Below are 18,612 nucleotides of genomic sequence, written 5' to 3'. Positions count from 1 at the left end.
CTGATGATATGTAGTTGAGATAAACTCTCAGGAATCTTGAACGACAAGTTAGTTCAAGCATATTATCGAAGTTATCTAGAACAAGTGTGTTACTTGTCCCACATTTGATGAGTATTCTAAGTGAGAGCTCCCAGTAACGGTGCTTTAAAGGAGTGACTCCAGCAAGCACCTCCAGGCTCATGTTATGCGTTGAATGCATGCAGCCAAGGGCAATACGCAAACAACGATACTGAATTCGTTCCAATTTGATCAGGTGGCAATCAGCTGCTGAGAGGAAGCAGAAGGAGCCATACTCTAAAACAGAGAGAATAGTCGTTCTATAGAGTTTGATGAGGTCTTCCGGGTGAGCACCCCACCATGTTCCGGAGATAGAACGTAGAAAATTGATCCTTTTCCGGCATTTTTGTATCAAATACTCAATGTGGAGTTTCCAGGTACATTTGGAATCAAACACGACCCCAAGGTATTTAGAAGATAAAGATTGGTTGATGTCATCATTCAACAGCTTGAGTTTCAGTTGAGCAGGATACCGCTTCTTAGTAAACACAACCAACTGAGTTTTTTGCGGTGAAAACTCGATCCCTAGATGTCTGGCCCAAACAGTCAAATTATCCAGGGTACTTTGGAATGGTCCTTGCAGGACTTCTGCACATGAACCTCTTAAAGAGATCACGGCATCATCTGCAAGTTGTCTGAGCGTGCATTGTCCTTCCAAACAATTGTCAATATCTTTGACATAGAAATTATAAAGCAAGGGACTTAAACATGAACCTTGGGGAAGGCCCATGTAACTATTTCTGGAAGTTGTCAGAGTGCCGAGTGTGAAGTTCATTTGTTTTTCGGACAACAAATTGTACAAGAAATTATTTAAAAATACGGGTAGCCCATTACTGTGCAGATTGTCTGACAGTACTTCAATGGAAACTGAATCAAAAGCGCCCTTAATATCCAAGAATACTGAAGCCAATTGCTCCTTGTGCGCAAAAGCCAGTTGTATATCTGAAGAAAGCAACGCTAGACAATCGTTTGTTCCTTTACCTTTACGAAATCCAAACTGAGTATTTGAAAGCAATGCATTTTCTTCGACCCAATGGTCGACTCTTGAAAGGATCATTTTCTCCAATAATTTTCTCATGCATGATAGCATGGCAATCGATGTGTATGAATTGTGATTAGAGGCTGGTTTCCAAGGCTTTTGAATAGCTATTACTTTGACCTGTCGCCATTCAGGTGGCACAATGTTGTACTCCATGAAACAGTTGTACAGGTCAAGTAATCTTCTTTTTGCGATATCTGGGAGGTTTTTAAGAAGATTGAATTTGATGTTATCGCATCCCGGAGCAGAGTTATTCGATGAAAGAAGAGACATAGAAAGTTCCAGCATTGTGAATGGTCCACCCAAAGAACCGGGATCAGTGACTGATTCTCGAAATAGCGGTTCTGCTGGTACGGAATCTGGGCAGACCTTTTTTGCGAAGTTGAATATCCATCGATTGGAGTATTCTTCACTCTCATTGGTGGAAATGCGGTTCCGCATGTTGCGAGCCGTTTTCCAAAGTGTTGTCATTGAGGTTTCTCGTGATAGTCCCTCGACAAAACGTCGCCAGTAGCTGCGTTTTTTTGCCTTGAGAAGATTTTTGAGTTTTCTTTCGAGCCTCAAATACTCTTCAAAAAGCTCTGACCTTCCGTGTTTACGGAAGGCCTTGAAAGCATCAGATTTCTCAGAATACAACTTAGTACATTCATCATCCCATCCAGGAGTGGCTGGTCTTCTTATGACAGATGTACTTGGAACGCGTCGTTTCTGAGCTTCTAGTGCACTTTTTTGAATCAACTCAATAAGGAATCGATATTCATCCAAAGGTGGAAGAGTATCAGTTGAGTCAATACCAATTTTTACCGCCGATGCAAATTTTTGCCAGTCAATGTTCTTCGTGAGATCGAAAGGAACATTAACTGGCTCAGATTGTTGATAGCCACTCTTAATTGTGGTGACTATCGGCATATGGTCACTACCATGGGGATCTTGAATTACCTTCCACGTGCAATCTAATGATAGTGAATTTGAACATAAAGACAGATCAATACGGCTTTGTTGACCATTTGGTCCTATTCGAGTTACTTCACCAGTGTTCAAAATATTCAAATTGAAATCGTCACACAAATCATAGAAAATAGGCGCTCTATAATCGTCATACGTTTCGCCCCATCCAATACCATGTGCGTTCATATCACCCAATATCAATACTGGAGATGATAGGAGGGATACTGCGCTCCAAAAATGTCGACGATTAATAGAGGCATTTGGAGGAATGTACACTGAAGCTATGCAAAGATCTTTATTCTTCACATTTACTTGGCATGCGACGATTTCTAAGCCGGGAGCAGTCGGAATGGGAATTCTGTAGAAGGAGTAGCGTTTTTTGATCCCCAAAAGAACGCCACCATAATGATCATCCTGATCTTGGCGAATAATGTTAAAATCGTGGAAGTTGATTTCATCTTCAGAAGAAAGCCATGTTTCACAGAGTGCAAATATATCGCAATCGGAATTGCGAATCAAAAACTTGAACACGTCTAATTTATTTTTAAGACTATGACAGTTCCACTGCAGCACAGTGATTGTATCTTGTGTAATGGCCGTATTATCCATCGAAAGATACAATTCCTACAAGAAGGGGCAATGAAACAGTCAATTGCTTCAGATAACTTTCCACTGTTGGCATAAAGAGGTCAATGATTGGCCTCAATGAATTCGGAATATTGAATAAATTCAGAAAACGGCCCACAAGGTCCTTGAAGGAGATCAATCCTCGCTTGGACGGAGTTCTTTTTTGGGAAGAACGAATTACAGTTTTTCTTTCATTGATTCACCTAGCCGGATGTTTCTTGGAAGCATCGGTTTTGAGCAATGGCGGGAATTTCTTGCTGCAAGATGGATCCAAAGGAATAGTGAAGACAGGTTGCTTCGGGATTTTAAATAGTCCCCCATTGCCTTCAGATTTGGGCAAGCTTTCATGGATGACTTTTTGATTTCTTACGGCGCGATCCAGGGAAGACGGTTGCTTCCTCTTTTCGGGCACGTGTACCTCCGTAGAATCATCCATATCAGCTGCGTCAGAGTCCAATTCGTCAATGCATATGGAATCATAATAATCACTTACTTGAACGGTAGCTGAAATAGCAGCCTTTGCAGTGGTATCGGCGGATGTGTCTTGCGCTTTAACCATTTCCGCATAAGTCTGCTTGGAGCGCTGTACCAACGAGCGCTTCACTTTTTGGGTGCGCTTTCTGTACACCGGGCAATCTTGCAAACCATGGGCAGGAGCCATACCGCAATAAGCACATTTTGTGGCTTGTTGCTGGCAGGATTCCTCCCGATGTCTTTCGAAACATTTACCACAACGTGGTTTGTTGTCACAAAACTCGGCAGTGTGACCAAGTTGTTTGCAATTGGTACAATTAAATACCCTTGGTACAAAAAAGACGCACCGGAAACAACATATTCTCTAAATCGACATATTTTGGGAGAATCGAACCGGCAAACGTCACCCGAAGCGAGCCTGACTTAGAATATACCTTTTGCATCTACCGTGGATGCTGAACGCAACTCCTTACAGTCCAGAATGTCCAAGGGAGACTCCATTGCATTCTTTATGCGACCCTTTCCAGTAAGTACATTCTTGCAAGTCAGGCTCGCTGCGTTGATCACACCTCGATTTTGACCTCCCTCGAGGGGACACAAACCAAATATTCTAAATTTCGTTCGCCATCTGACATGTAGCTGCGGTGATTCGTAGCTTGTTCCTGTTGATCTGACTAAAATCAAGCTTCGTAAAACGACGCGTCAAATCTCGCTTAATGCCGAGAAAGTCTAGAGTTTTCACTTTCTGCCGAAAGCAGGCCTGGGATTTGTCACCTTCATACACAAAAACCATGCGACAAAACCAAAAAGAAAACAGTCACATCAAACTGGACAACACAACCTAACCAACGTAGCTCGATACAGCGTACTACTGGTCTCTCGCTCCGACAAGACATTTTGAATCTTGTCACATACTTATTTTGTTACGATATATTTGTCGTGTGACGCTTTCCATCGCGACTAAGGTTTTGCACAACCAGACGGATTAGAATAGTTGTCATGGTTATTGACAAAAAAGTTCGTCATGTCACCTTTGATTTTTGTCGCGACAAAATTTTGTCGTTGTCAGCAAAATGTTGTCATTATGAATTGATGACAAAATGTGGGAAACCACTGAAATGGTGTGGTTTCTGGGTTTTTCAGCAGTTGAAGTCGAGCTCATTATGAAAATTTTTTTTTTTTTTTTTTTTTAACTAATTTTATTTGCTAATTATCTTATACATGCATTCATCTCTTAGACTAGGTGTTCCGTGTTTTCTTAACACTATCATCCTTATTTGCTATGTTACGCTTTTAGTTGTTATTAATACATTTCAATTGCCTTTGGCAGTTAGGATATTTCCTCTGGTTGAATTAAACCATGTAGGAATTACAATGTTTTCTACTTAAACTAAACTTAACCTAATTTATACTAAGGGTACAAGGAGCTAATCGTTGCAATAGAAGATTGCAACGATTTTTGTCTAAAATTGGAAATTATTTTGTTGGACATTTGTTGCAATGTCTCAATATTAGAAATTCTATGAAGTTCATTGGTACTATACCACGGAGGCAACTTCAGAATCATTTTCAAAATTTTATTTTGAATCCTCTGAAGTGCCTTCTTTCTGGTATTGCAGCAACTAGTCCATATTGGCACAGCATACAACATGGCAGTTTGTTCTTAAGACAAAGTTTTGATTTTCTGTTTATAAGTGGATATAGACACTTAATATATTTGTTACATTTGGCTTGAAGGCCTTCAATGTGATTTTTAAAAGTTAATTTTTGATCTAGCAGAAGTCCTAAATATTTAGCTTCGCTAGACCAATTAATTGGAACCCCATTCATAGTGACAATATGTCTGCTAGAAGGTTTCAAATAAGAAGCTCTCGGCTTATGTGGAAAAATTATAAGCTGAGTTTTGGAAGCATTCAGGAAATTTTCCATTTTGCAAGTAAGTGGAGAAAATATCCAAACTTTTTGCAATCTACTACAAATGACACGAAGGCTTCGCCCTTTGGCTGAAAGGCCTGTGTCATCTGCAAACAAAAATTTTTGGCACCCTGGTGGTAAATCAGGTAAGTCAGAAGTAAAAATGTTATACAAAATGGGCCCCAGTATGCTGCCTTGGGGAACACCCGCTCTTACAGGTAATCTATCAGATTTAGAATTCTGATAGTTTACCTGCAGTGAGCGATCTGATAAATAATTTTGGATCAGTTTAATAATGTACAGAGGAAAATTAAAATTCATCAATTTTACAATCAAACCTTCATGCCAAACACTGTCAAATGCTTTCTCTATATCAAGAAGAGCAGCTCCAGTCGAATATCCTTCAGATTTGTTGAGCCGAATTAAATTCGTAACTCTTAATAACTGATGAGTGGTTGAATGCCCATGGCGAAAACCAAATTGCTCATCAGCAAATATAGAATTGTCAGTAATATGAACCATCATTCTATTTAAAATAATCTTTTCAAACAGTTTGCTTATTGAAGAAAGCAAACTGATTGGGCGATAACTAGAAGCCTCAGCTGGATTTTTGTCCGGCTTCAAAATAGGAACAACTTTGGCGTTTTTCCATTTATCTGGGAAGTATGCCAATTGAAAACATTTGTTAAATAAATTAACCAAAAGGATAAAGAGCTCTCAGGAAGTTTTTGATAAGTATGTAGAAAATTCCATCATCACCTGGGCTTTCATATTTTTTAGTTTTCTAGTAATAGATCTCACTTCTTCCAAATAAGTTCCCAACAAAGGGTCAAAAACATTCTCTTGATTGAAAATGTCTTCAAAGCTCCGTGTAACCTGATCCTCAATTGGACTAGTGAGACCTAAACTAAAATTATGGGCACTCTCGAACTGCTGAGCAAGTTTTTGAGCCTTTTCGCCATTTGTTAATAAAATTTTATTTCCCTCTTTAAGCGCTGGAATTGGCTTTTGAGGTTTTTTAAGAATTTTTGTTAATTTCCAAAAGGGTTTCGAACTGGGATCCAACTTCGAGACATTATTCTCAAAATTGGTATTTCTCAGAATAGCGAAACGTTTTTTAATTTCATTTTGCAAATCTCGCCAAATAACTTTCAACGCGGGATCGCGAGTTCTTTGGTATTGCCTTCGCCTCACATTTTTAAGACGGATCAGTAGCTGAAGATCGTCGTCAATAATAATGGAGTTGAATTTAATTTCACATTTAGGAATTGTAATGCCTCTGGCTTCGACAATTAAATTTGTCAAAGATACGAGAGCATTATCAATATCACTTTTGGTATCGAGAGGAATATCAACATCAAAATTCCTATCGATATACGTTTTATATAAATCCCAATCAGCTCTATGATAATTAAAAGTAGAGCTGATTTGATTATAAATGGCTTCTTGTGATATTTAAAACGTTACAAGAAAATGATCAGAGTCAAAGTCAGCAAGAGTTACCAATTCGCCACACAGCTGACTTGAGTCCGTTAAAACTAAATCAATTGTAGAAGGATTTCGACTGGAAGAAAAACAAGTTGGTCCATTGGGATATTGAATAGTATAATATCCCGCAGAACAATCTTCAAATAAAATTTTACCATTGGAATTACTTTGAGCATTATTCCATGAACGGTGTTTGGCATTGAAGTCACCAATTACGAAGAATTTTGATTTGTTGCGAGTCAGAATTTGAAGATCAGCTTTCAACAAATTCTTTTGCTGCCCATTGCATTGAAAAGGCAAGTAGGCTGCAATGAAGGAAAATTGTCCAAAATTTGTTTCAACAGAAACTCCCAAGGTTTCAAAAACTTTGGTTTCGAACGAAGAAAATAATTTATGTTTGATACGTCTATTGATGACAATGGCGACCCCACCACAGGCGCTGTCAAGACGATCATTTCTGTAGATAAAATAGTTTGGATCTCTTTTAATTGAGAGTCCTGGTTTTAAATACGTTTCTGTTATAATGGCAATATGCACATTATGAACTGAAAGGAAGTTGAATAATTCATCTTCCTTACCCTTTAGAGAGCGGGCATTCCAATTTAGAACTTTCACACAATTATTTGGAATGTACGGCATAATAATAATGTGTCGATTTTGGTGATTTTAGTCCAGCTCCTCCTGTTTAACCAAAATGCGTCATTTAATTACATATCTAAAATGTATGTTTAAAAATCACGAATGGTTTGAAATTATCTATATCCGGAAATCTTTTAAGCGGGCCATTAACACTCGAGCACACAAGCTGTTGTATTTTGAACATCATAAACCAAAAAACATATCACGCTGTACATAGCATGAACAAGCCCGCATGAGCGTTTCATAAGCACTTATGGAAGGAGTACTATCATTTTCTTACTCTCCATATAAATAAAAAATAATGTGTAAGAAAAAAATTTACATTGGAGGGGGTTTCGAAAAACACAGAAAAATGCACCGTAATAAGTGTACGGCCCCACAACAGCTCGTGGCTAGCGATTAAAATTTAATACTCCGCCCAAGTTAACGTGCAGTAATTCCAATCAATCAAAAATGTATCGAATGTTCCTTAATTGCCCCTAATGTAAGATATACGCTTAAATAAAATTCCGTATTTCTTCTATACATAAAATATTGCAGTCAAATAACCGTTTATCAGGCAATTGCTACAAACGGTGTACCGGTTAAAATCCACTGAAGTCGATATTTACGCGGACGATTGATTGTACTGCGTAAGTCAAAACCGGGTAAATTACAAAAACCGCGTAAAAATGACTTTATCAAAAATCGCTGTTTCGTATGATCCGATCCACGTGAACAAAATCGGTTAAAAAACAGCATCAATGCAAAACCCGCTCGAAAAGTACGAAAACTCCATAAACCCCGTGAAAAGCGATCAAACTTGCTGTAGGGATGTTAGGCCGTTACCTTCGATTGGCACTGGTTCCGGTTGATTTTTGGGTTTCGGTTGGTGGGGTTTTGGTTTCCTTGGATGGTTTGGGGTTCCTTCTTCGGTTTTCTTGCCTTTGCCAAATGATCCGAACGCACTTTTACACAGCCAAACTACATTTTATTCTCTCACAATACACAACATTTATTAATTTTCATTACACTACACATTTTAGACATTTAACACTTAACATTTATTTCTTCTTACAGACTAGACATTTAGGTTTGTGCTATTCGGTACGGCGATCCATTTTAAACTAATTAATGATGGTGGATTTCTCGGGTGATGGGTTCGTGCTGCTGTATCATCCCTTCGCCAGTTACGTAGCCAGTGATCGACCTCAAAAAGGGGTGGGGAACTTGTTGGTGCGTTCCTCAACATTCTCCCCCACCCTGAAATTTGTAGAATTTCTGAAAAGAAAGAAAAGAACCTCTCGGAACACGGGTGGACGACATGGCAACGCAATGTAACTCAACTTTGGTTCTCTTCGTCTGGCGGTTGATTAGCTGGTGGTAGTAGGCATACTTTCTCCACAGGACGCTTTAGGTATCCAGTGGCGGTTTTGACGGACACCACCCTAACGATTCCATCGCTGCCTGGATGTACTTCCATTATGCTGCCAAGTTTCCATTAGGCCGGAAGGGGATTTTCGTCCTTCAGGACCACGAGGTTTCCAACGGTGATCTCAACTGGTGGTTTCCAACGCTTCGTCCGGCTCTGTAGTAGCGACAAGTACTCCGTTCTACACATAGACCAAAATACCTGTACCCTTTGTTGAATCACCTGAAATTGGGTCAGTCGATTCGTTGGGAAGTGTAGAAGATTCGGATCTGGTAGCTTGCGGAGCGATGTTCCAGTTAAAAAATGGCCAGGTGTAAGTGGTTCGAAGTCATTCGGATCGTCTGACATCTCCGTAATAGGCCTGGAATTCAGACAAGCCTCCACCTGTACCAGAAGAGTGTTGAAGTCCTCGATCGTCGCAGGGTTATCACCGATAACTTTCAGGATGTGGATTTTTGCTGATCGCACTGCTGCCTCCCATAGGCCTCCAAAATGGGGAGCAGCAGGGGGGTTGAAGTGCCATTGTATGCCGTCCTGAGCACTGTCTTGGCTGACCCTGTCCTGGTGATGCTTACTACGAAGTAGATCGAACAACTGCTGCAATTGATTTCTTGCCCCAACGAAATTTGTGCCATTGTCTGAATGCACCTCAGAACAATAGCCTCTTCTTCCAATGAATCTTCGGAATGCCTGGATGAAACGATTGGTCGAAAGGTCGGATACTAGTTCCAGGTGAACCGCTTTTGTACACATGCAGATGAAGAGTGCAACATATCCTTTCACTGAGGGTCTCCGGGGTCCTAGGTGGATATGGACGGGGCCGAAATAATCGACGCCGGTCTTGGAAAATGGCTTTGTGACTGTGAGTCTTGCCGCAGACAGCTCTCCCATGAATTGCTGCACCGCGGTTGGCTTTACTCAAAAGCAGCGTTGGCAATTATGGACAACGTTCCTTGCCATACTGCGCCCCCTAGAGGACTTCTGCCAATAGCAATAAGGCCCTGCGTGGAGTAGGCGCTGGTGATAGTGTTGAATTAGCATTCTGGTGAACAGACGACGAGCAGGTAGGACCAAGGGGTTTTTGCCGTTATCCGACTCCTGTGAGTGACCCAATCCACCGACTCGGATTACATAGTCCCTTGACAATGTCGGATTGAACCATCGTAGTGATGAGCTCTTTGGTATTGGTTTCTTCAGAGAGATTTCCATTCGCTCAAAAATTCTTCCTGTTGGAGTTTTCGTATATTAGTGATTTCGGCTTCATCTAACTCCTTCACTGTTAGAAAACCGGTCGGCTTCGGATCCTCCTTCCGCAGTGTTCGAATCAAACGCTGCCAGATTGCTGTTTGCCTCAGCACATCTGTGTACGAAGGGACCTTGGAAATGTACCAGCCCACAAAACCTTCGAGCTTTTCATTAGCACAATGTGCTGTTGAACGAAACTCTAATTCAACATCTTGTGCAACAGGAGTTGCTGATCAACTTGGCCATTCTTCTCTCATCTTCTTGAGCCATGATGTCCCTTCCTACCATAGTGTACAGTTATGGATTTGTCCGGGTCCAATACCTCGGGATATTAGGTCCGCCGGAGTGTCCACTCCGGCAACATGGTTCCAGGAATATTGTTCGGAAATTCGTTGGATCTTGGCCAAACGATTGCCAACAAATGTTGTCAACGTTGAAAGCTTTCCCTCAATCCATTAGAGCGCAAGTTGAGTCGGACCAGAAGAACACCTCCATTGGAACCTCGATCGTCTCTAGGAATTTCTCTGCCAGCTGTGCGGAAAACAATGCTCCGCTTAGCTCCAGCCGGGGAATTGATTGGCGTCTCAACAACAGTGCCACCTTGGATTTTGACGTCAATAAAGCAGCCCAAACTTCTCCTTTGTGATTCTTGCGCCGGATGTACGCACGAGTTCCATATGCACGCTCTGAGGCATTAGAGAAGATATGCAAATGAACCTTCGCTGCTCCTGGTAAAACAACGCAACGTTGAATGATCAACTCGGTCAGTCGGGGTAGCAGATGTTGATAATTTTGCCATTCCCCAGCCTAGTCGGTTTCCATCCTCATCTTCTTGCGTCCAAAGTAATTGCATGAACAGCTTCGCTCGCAAGATGACCGCTCCGATCAAACCAAGTGGATCGAATAATGAGGCTATTATCGAGAGTACCTTCCGTTTTGACAGATCCTCGTCAAAATTTGGAATACCGATCTTAAAGCGGAATTTGATACGATCGGTTCCTGGTAACCAAACCAAACCTAGGGTTTTTACGGATGGGTCGGGTCTAGCGATACTTCTTCGGTATTGGCGATCGCTAGATTTTCCTTGGGAATGCCTTCCAACACTTTTGGACAATTCGACGCCCATTTCCTCAACGAAAATCCACCTTTGGATAGCATCGAATCAAGTTGGGTCCTCAGCTCCATAGCTTCCTCTTCGGTGTTCGTACCAGTCAGGACGTCATCCATATACACGTCCTTCTTGACAGCCCTTGCCGCCATAGGGAATTGGAGTTGCTCATCTTCAGCTAGTTGCTGCAGCGTGCGCGTAGCTAGATAGGGAGCAGGTTTGGTACCGTAAGTAACAGTGGTTAGCTCATACCATTGGATATCGGATTGTTCATCTGTCCGCCACAAGATAGTTTGAGAGGAATGTCGTCTTGACAGATGAGAATTTGGCGGAACATTTTCTAAACATCGGGAACCAACATAATGCATACCATACGACAACGGAGAATGATTGATCGTAGATCATCCTGGATTACTGGCCCTACCAGCAAAGCATCGTTGAGAGACGTTCCTGAGCGTGTCTTGGATGATGCATCGAATACGACTCTAACCTTAGTCATTGTGCTGTCCTGTTTGACGACTGGATGATGTGGAAGGAAACACCTGTATCGACCACCTTGCGCATGTGCCCGAGTTATTCGTACTCCACCATGAACTGCTTGTACTGCTCGTGTAGCTCTGGATCCCTATCCAGTCTACGTTCCAACCATAAAAGTCGTCGAAGCGCAATGTCCCTTGACTCGCCCAATTCGACTAATTTGTCATGGTTCCTTGGATACGACACGGTGTACCGTCCATTTTCGGATCTCCGCACGGTTCGTTTGAAATGCTCCTCGCATCTCTCCTCTTCTGGGGAATAGTTGTTGCTGATTTCCAATTCTTCGCAGCTCCAAAACCGATTGATCAGCTCCTCGAAATCGGTAGCCATTGCTGTGTAGCAGGATTTTGGACTACAGCACCGGCATCGTTGACCACACCAGAAACAATCCAGCCAAAAACAGACTCATTCAACGTCGGGAGCCCATTTCCCAAAGATATCTTTCTGGATTTGATGAGATCGAAGAAATGTTGGATACCAATCACCAGATCGACAGCAGCTGATTCGAAGAAGGATGGATCTGCCAGTTCTACACCTTCAGGTATTTTCCAATCTGCACGTCGGACACTTGTAGTTGGAAGATTCGACGTAACGGTCGGAAGAATGAGAAATTCCATGCTCTGCGAGAATGGTGAAACTCGCGACTTGATTTTGGCTTGGACGCGATGTCGCACCTTCATATTGGACTGTCCGATTCCCACAACGTCGATGTTCGAGCGCTTTCGCTTAATCTTCATTTTCTGACAGAGGCGCTCTGCCATGAAATTACATTCCGATCCTGAATCAAGAAGCGCCCGAGTTGGAAAAGCTACTCCTTCATCGTCCTCCACTAGAACGATGGCGGTGGCCAGCAATACTGGAGCTGAGTGGTTGATCGCCATATTGGAAGACACTGTTGTATCGACTGCGTTGGAATTAGTCTCACTGGAAAACTGTGCACTACTGGTGCTTGGTCGATCAGCAGAGGCACCTCTTCTAGAGGTATTTTCGGAATGGAAACACACTAGTGTATGATGCTTTCCCTTGCAGCTACGGCAGACATATTTCGACGTGCACTCGTTGGCCTGGTGACCACGTCGGAAACAATTTCTGCACAGCGAATGGCTCCGTAGCAGTTTATCTCGAGATGACACAGACATCCTCTGAAACGCTGGGCATTGGAAGAGCAGGTGGGATTCTGAACAAGCTAAGCAGCGTAATCCAGTGCTGTAAACTGCATTGTGACTCGATCGGGTGAGCGATGGTTTTCGGGAAGGCATCTTCGGCGTTTCTCTTTTCTCGGAAGGTTTCAACGGAAGGGATCCAAGAATCTTGATCCTGGTTTGCAGAAAGTCGATCAAATCCTTCACCTTATCCTGCTCCTTTGTAGCAGAATTCTCCTCCCAACAGCGCCTTGTGGTTGGGTCCAATCGGGAGCACATGATTTCCACCAACAGCAAGTCTTTGTAATCTGCTGGCTGGACGATTTGATCCAAAGTTTGGATTACACGTTCGAACTTCTCCAGCAACGATTGAAGTTCGGAAGCAGACTCCTTCCCGAGAGACGGTAATTTGAATAGCGTTTGCACCTGACGTCTTTTCAGCAACTTGCTGTCGTTGTACCGATTCATAAGTGTCTTCCAGGCTACTTGGTAGTTGATATTGGTGATGGCTAGTGGATCTATCAGCGACTTGGCTTCCCCCGCCAAGCAGCCCTTCAGATAATGGAACTTTTCGACATCAGGTAAGTCCGCTTTCAGGTGAATCAACGAAGTGTACAGGTCACGAAAACTTAGCCATTCGTCGATGTTTCCATCGAAGGTTTGCAGCTTAATCTGCGGTAGACGCACGTGTTCCGCCACATCATGCATCCCAGAGCCCTGTGCTCGATCGGAAGTGGCCTGTCTAGGTTGCTCTAGCTGCTTCAGTCGATCCAAAATCCTCGCCTTGTAGTCGTAATAGCGGTTACCATACTCTGCACGCTCCTTGCTACAGCTTTCATCTCCATCGGGATAATCATCATGGGTCTCGATTGCATTCAGCGCCTCGTTGATGTTTTCCCAGAGCCCGTCAAAGTTCTCCATTCGAACAGTCAGTTGATTCGCTGTGGTTTCTGCATTGATTTGATCAACGAAAGTACAGATTTCGTTGAAGAGACACTGATGAGACTTCGCCTTGGTTAACAGAATTTTCATCGACGGCAGCTTAGGCATGGTTACGAATTTCACTTGCACCACAGACACAAAGAAATAAAGACTTCGGTGTAATAACTGCGATTCGTCCTAGCTTCGACAGGACATAAACTGTAGAGTTTTATTTACCTTCGAAACAATTCGGTGCGCTGCTCTACAGCTATGCCGAATGAATGCTGATGTCAATCAAATCGTCCTCAATTAACGTTTAGTATCGGTTGACTAATCCAACTTCAACTCGATTCCCAAAATTTTCGTCCAAATTTGCAATGCCAGATCGATAATTCGAAAGGAAAACTTCAATGTAGTATCAACGGATAAGTCCAGCTTCGGCTGGACATATACCAGTTCTTACTAATCTCACAAACAATTATTTGCTCCAAAATATCCAAAACGGTCAAAAATTAAAAGAGTTTAACCTTTTTCAAAATGCGCGTAGAGTGCGTTTTACACCGGCTACCCCTCGCACATATGTTCCACAAAATTTCGAGAGACGTCGTAGGTACATTTAGCCAGTCAGTCGTGCGCATTCATAACAGATTCGGAAACAAAACAATCGGTGTAGTGAACTGTCGATCCTTGCTTCGGCAAGAACATATACTGAGTGCAGTGCAATATAATTATTTACCTTCGAAAAAGGAATCTCGTACGGCTGCACTCTTCCGGGTAGTGGTGTTGTACGGGTGAAGTGAGTTGGTAGTGTCGATACGCTAAGCTAATGCGATTGTGCTTCGGTGATTGATGACCAGGGACCATTAATCAATTCCAGTGATGTGTCGTCGGTTCGGGATGGATGCCAGTGTAGTGTCTCGGTTGTGTGCGTGTCCACTCGATTCGCACAGGTGATGGGATCGATGTTTGTTTACGTTCGCCGGGCAAGTTGATCGTCGAACTTTCGCGTGTGACAATGAAGATTTTTGTAGAAGAGATCCAGAATCCTAGCTTCGGCAGGACATATTCTATTCGGGTATATTTACCTGGACCGACCAGGGCACCTTGCCCATGGGTTGGTGATGAAGAACGTCGGAATCTGGATTCTTACGGCAGTAGGTAAACAGCTGATTGATGACGACGATCGTGACGGGTTCTCACACAAGGTGGTGATGATGATCCAATTTGCGATCGGCTGCGGGTTTTGGCGATGGCGATTATTTGTATTCGAGTGGAAAGGTGAGTGGCGCAATGGTGATTTATGGCGTTTTAGTGCTTCGGATAAGTGCGATTCTCAATGGCGATGATTGAATCCTTAAAGTGCGGGTTTTTTGGCTGCCGAATGTCTCCAGACATCCGGTTCGAAGGACCAAATGTAGGGATGTTGGGCCGTTACCTTCGATTGGCACTGGTTCCGGTTGATTTTTGGGTTTCGGTTGGTGGGGTTTTGGTTTCCTTGGATGGTTTGGGGTTCCTTCTTCGGTTTTCTTGCCTTTGCCAAATGATCCGAACGCACTTTTACACAGCCAAACTACATTTTATTCTCTCACAATACACAACATTTATTAATTTTCATTACACTACACATTTTAGACATTTAACACTTAACATTTATTTCTTCTTACAGACTAGACATTTAGGTTTGTGCTATTCGGTACGGCGATCCATTTTAAACTAATTAATGATGGTGGATTTCTCGGGTGATGGGTTCGTGCTGCTGTATCATCCCTTCGCCAGTTACGTAGCCAGTGATCGACCTCAAAAAGGGGTGGGGAACTTGTTGGTGCGTTCCTCAACACTTGCGTTGCGTTAAATGGTTCAGTTATTATACACTGGGGATCTTTCTCTGTGCAAGAGACACTTGTTTTTTTTTGTTTATGTATTATTATGTAGGGGAACTGTTCCGATCTCCATCTCACTGTACATATATCCATCTCATCGCTAAACAAAGAAATACGGCACTAAATTCGTCGCTTCTTTTTGTCAACATGCGTGCTCACTGCTGAGAAAAATCACAAAAATAATAAACAAACCAAATTCCTTTTCATTGCTTTGTTTTTGATGGGATGGAAATAGGAGCTATGAGATGAAGTGGCGAACCGTTCCCCTACGTAATAACGCAAAAATTGGTTAAAATGTCTTATTTCTAAACAGAAAATCTGTCAAGAGAACAAAATAATAATTTATTATAAAGTGCTCTTTTCAGTATGATATTTCAAATTTGTCCGCTGCTATTGCTCCTCCACGCAGATGGACAACCAGAAGATGCGACATAACTTACTTTCGGGACCAATGTTGTGTCGTGCACAGAGCCGAAAATGTATGCGTTGTCGCACTTTTGTCGCAGATGTGTGCTCTAACAAGACATACAACAAAAGCAAATTGTCGCGGTTGGAAAAAGTTGTCATCTGGTCGTGGGGATCCAGTCGTGCGACGGAAAACTGGAAGTTGACAAGTTTTTTTTGACTGACCATGTTTTTATGTATCTTGTCAGGAGTCACTGACAAACGCGACAATTCCCAGGCCTGGCCGAAAGTAAACAACCCAAGGCCCAGGCGAAGCCGCATGGTACAATCGTGTGCGGACATCTTTCAGAGGACTACCGCCCCCCATAGTCTCTGCCTCCATTCTCACCTCGCAAGGTGGAAGGACTATTAATTCTTATACTAACTTAGAACTAATAGCAAATTAGAAAAAAATATAAAAAAAAACTAATTTAATGTATTATAATTAATCCCACTCTGTATCAGAGAGATGGGAGAACAATAAAACAATGCCTTCCACTTATCTGCGCTGCTGCTGTAGGTAGCAGCAGAAACAATAGCCTGCTTCACTGGCGTCGCCAGAAGCAGCTACTTCGCTCGCCGACAGTAATCGCCTTGGATCCGTAGGTAGGCACCACACAATAGACACGCACTACCGAACAAAACCCGCGATGAGACACAGCACACACGTCTGGCTCGTTCGAACTATCGGCACGGAATGGACAACTTTCATTGTTGGGTAGAAAATTACTAATTTTAATTTGTCATATAATATTTAATATCACAGATCATAAAATGTTCGTATTATTATAACAATAAAAATTTAAAAAAAATCAAAAATTTCAAAGAAAATTTTTACTCGAAGGAAACTAGTTCCATTTCATCGTGTAATTCTCAGCGTGTAATGTTTTGTTTTGCAGTTGGTGAAAATCGAAAGAAAACAAACATGCAGAATGTTTCCTTTTTGCTGCTTTCCGTTTCGTTAGGGGATTCTGCTAGAGAATTTCGTGTGTACAAATAGCCGCTGTGCCGTATATTGAAGGTAAGTATTTTGTAATGTTGTCATATAGCACCGGAAGATTTCGAATCATTCCTCCTTAGGGAAAAGTCTTTCATGGACCTTCCGGGGGCTCCTTGATTTTTTTCCACCGAACCAACTGGGTCCGTTTTAGTTAACTTTTTGTCTTGTTTCGTTTCCGATTTAAGCTGACTGAAAACTGTAGCCTGCCTTAAAATGCATCTAAATGCTATGTGGTTATAAGTAGTAGGTTCCAGAACTCGTCCATAATGGTAAGTAAATACAACTTCATGTTTTGTACCCTACCATTATTTTACCCATTTATAGAGAACTTATCTCGGTCTGCACATTGGTCTGCACAGGCACTCAGCAGAAGCAGAACATCTTTATTGGAATTGACCGCAACTTAGCAGCTCATCCTGCTTCCCTTGCCAGTTATCGAGTCGGGCTTCCGGGACAACAGCAAGCTAATGGAATAACAAACGATATTCAAAAGTCATAGTAAGAAAAGATTTGATTATGCTCAATTCAGTCAAAACTCGACTAGGGAAGTTGGTTTTCACCCCAATTTGTACTAATTACTTCAGGAACAGTGTGCTTAGTTTCCTTTTAGTTCAGCGCTATGTAGTGTACCGCAGGACGTTCAAGTTATCATACGAATTGTGAGAAAAAATAACTTCGCTAGTCGATGATTCCGGATTACCTTTGAATTGAGTATATAATCATTAACTCTACTTCAATAGTAACAAATATTATCTTTTTCTTTAACAGAATCAGGTGTTGACCTATGGAACTTTATACCACGCACATCATTTACCAATGTAAGCAATGCAACACAATAGGAAAGAGCAAGTGGAAATACATATACGACAGCATGCTAACCGTAACGCATTCCCGATGCTTGCTATCTGTGCCAAGGATTTGCAAGAGTAGTATAATAGCGCATAATAGTGAAATCATTCCGACGATAGCGCTCGAAGATTTTATATAGTAGACATGAGGATTGAACTGCCGACATTCTCCCAAGAGGTCCGTGATATTTCGATCAGAATTCAACATGCAAGCAGAAAATAAGAGACACCTGATCACCGTTTTATTGGTCCGACTGGGATTATCCTATACAAAACCTACCATAAGAAATAGTAAAAAAATAAAATATATTGTATTTCTATTGTAATACTGCAGTGGTTTTTATTCTAAATTCTATTGTACTTCCATGGTAAAACAATAAAAAAAGGAATAGAAAACATTTACAATACATTGTTTTCTATTGTTTCGTCCATAGAAATCATCCCATAAATGAACCGTTAAGTCAATTGTTTTGCTCTGAATTTTGTATGGAAAATTCGATTTTTTTATTGTAAAGATACATAACAACCCCTATTTTTTATTGTAAAAGTCCAATTTACCGTTCATTTTATCGTGCAAAACCATATTTTCTAATGCAATTTTATTGTAACATTTCCATTACATTCAGTGGTAATTATTATGTAATAAATGGTGCTGTACCAGTAACATTTACGGTTCTTCAATGATATTTTTTATCCGGGATGTGCTTATCAGGATCTAACGCGTAGAACCCAGCAGAGTCTCATGCAAAACAAGCACCCTCTCATCGACAGTGCACATGCTTTCGGTACGCGTTCATCCGTCTCATTCGCATCCTGGTGGCGACGAAAAGTTGAGATTTGCCTCTGCCGGAAACCTATCCCCCGTCATCCACCACTTGTACGCTTCAAAG

The 18,612-nt window shown here is 41.8% G+C and overlaps 2 protein-coding genes across 2 annotated transcripts; both read right to left on the bottom strand.

Annotated features, from left to right (window-relative positions):
• Positions 1-8,666: 8,666 nt before the first annotated feature.
• Positions 8,667-9,350, bottom strand: LOC134210060 (uncharacterized). Its single transcript, XM_062686084.1, has one exon. It carries the CDS (start codon positions 9,348-9,350, stop codon positions 8,667-8,669), a length of 684 nt encoding a protein of 227 aa, XP_062542068.1.
• A 2,173-nt stretch (positions 9,351-11,523) lies between these two features.
• Positions 11,524-13,679, bottom strand: LOC134210059 (uncharacterized). Its single transcript, XM_062686083.1, has 2 exons — positions 11,867-13,679; positions 11,524-11,819 (listed from the first exon to the last, which is right to left on the bottom strand). The coding sequence occupies exons 1-2, from the start codon at positions 13,677-13,679 to the stop codon at positions 11,524-11,526; spliced, it is 2,109 nt and encodes a 702-aa protein (XP_062542067.1).
• Between the last annotated feature and the right edge of the window lie 4,933 nt (positions 13,680-18,612).

This window comes from Armigeres subalbatus, chromosome 2, assembly GCF_024139115.2.
Source record: "Armigeres subalbatus isolate Guangzhou_Male chromosome 2, GZ_Asu_2, whole genome shotgun sequence".
Taxonomy (NCBI): domain Eukaryota; kingdom Metazoa; phylum Arthropoda; class Insecta; order Diptera; family Culicidae; genus Armigeres; species Armigeres subalbatus.
The sequence above is the reverse complement of the archived record's forward strand: the minus strand, read 5'-3'. Positions and strand labels throughout refer to the sequence as shown.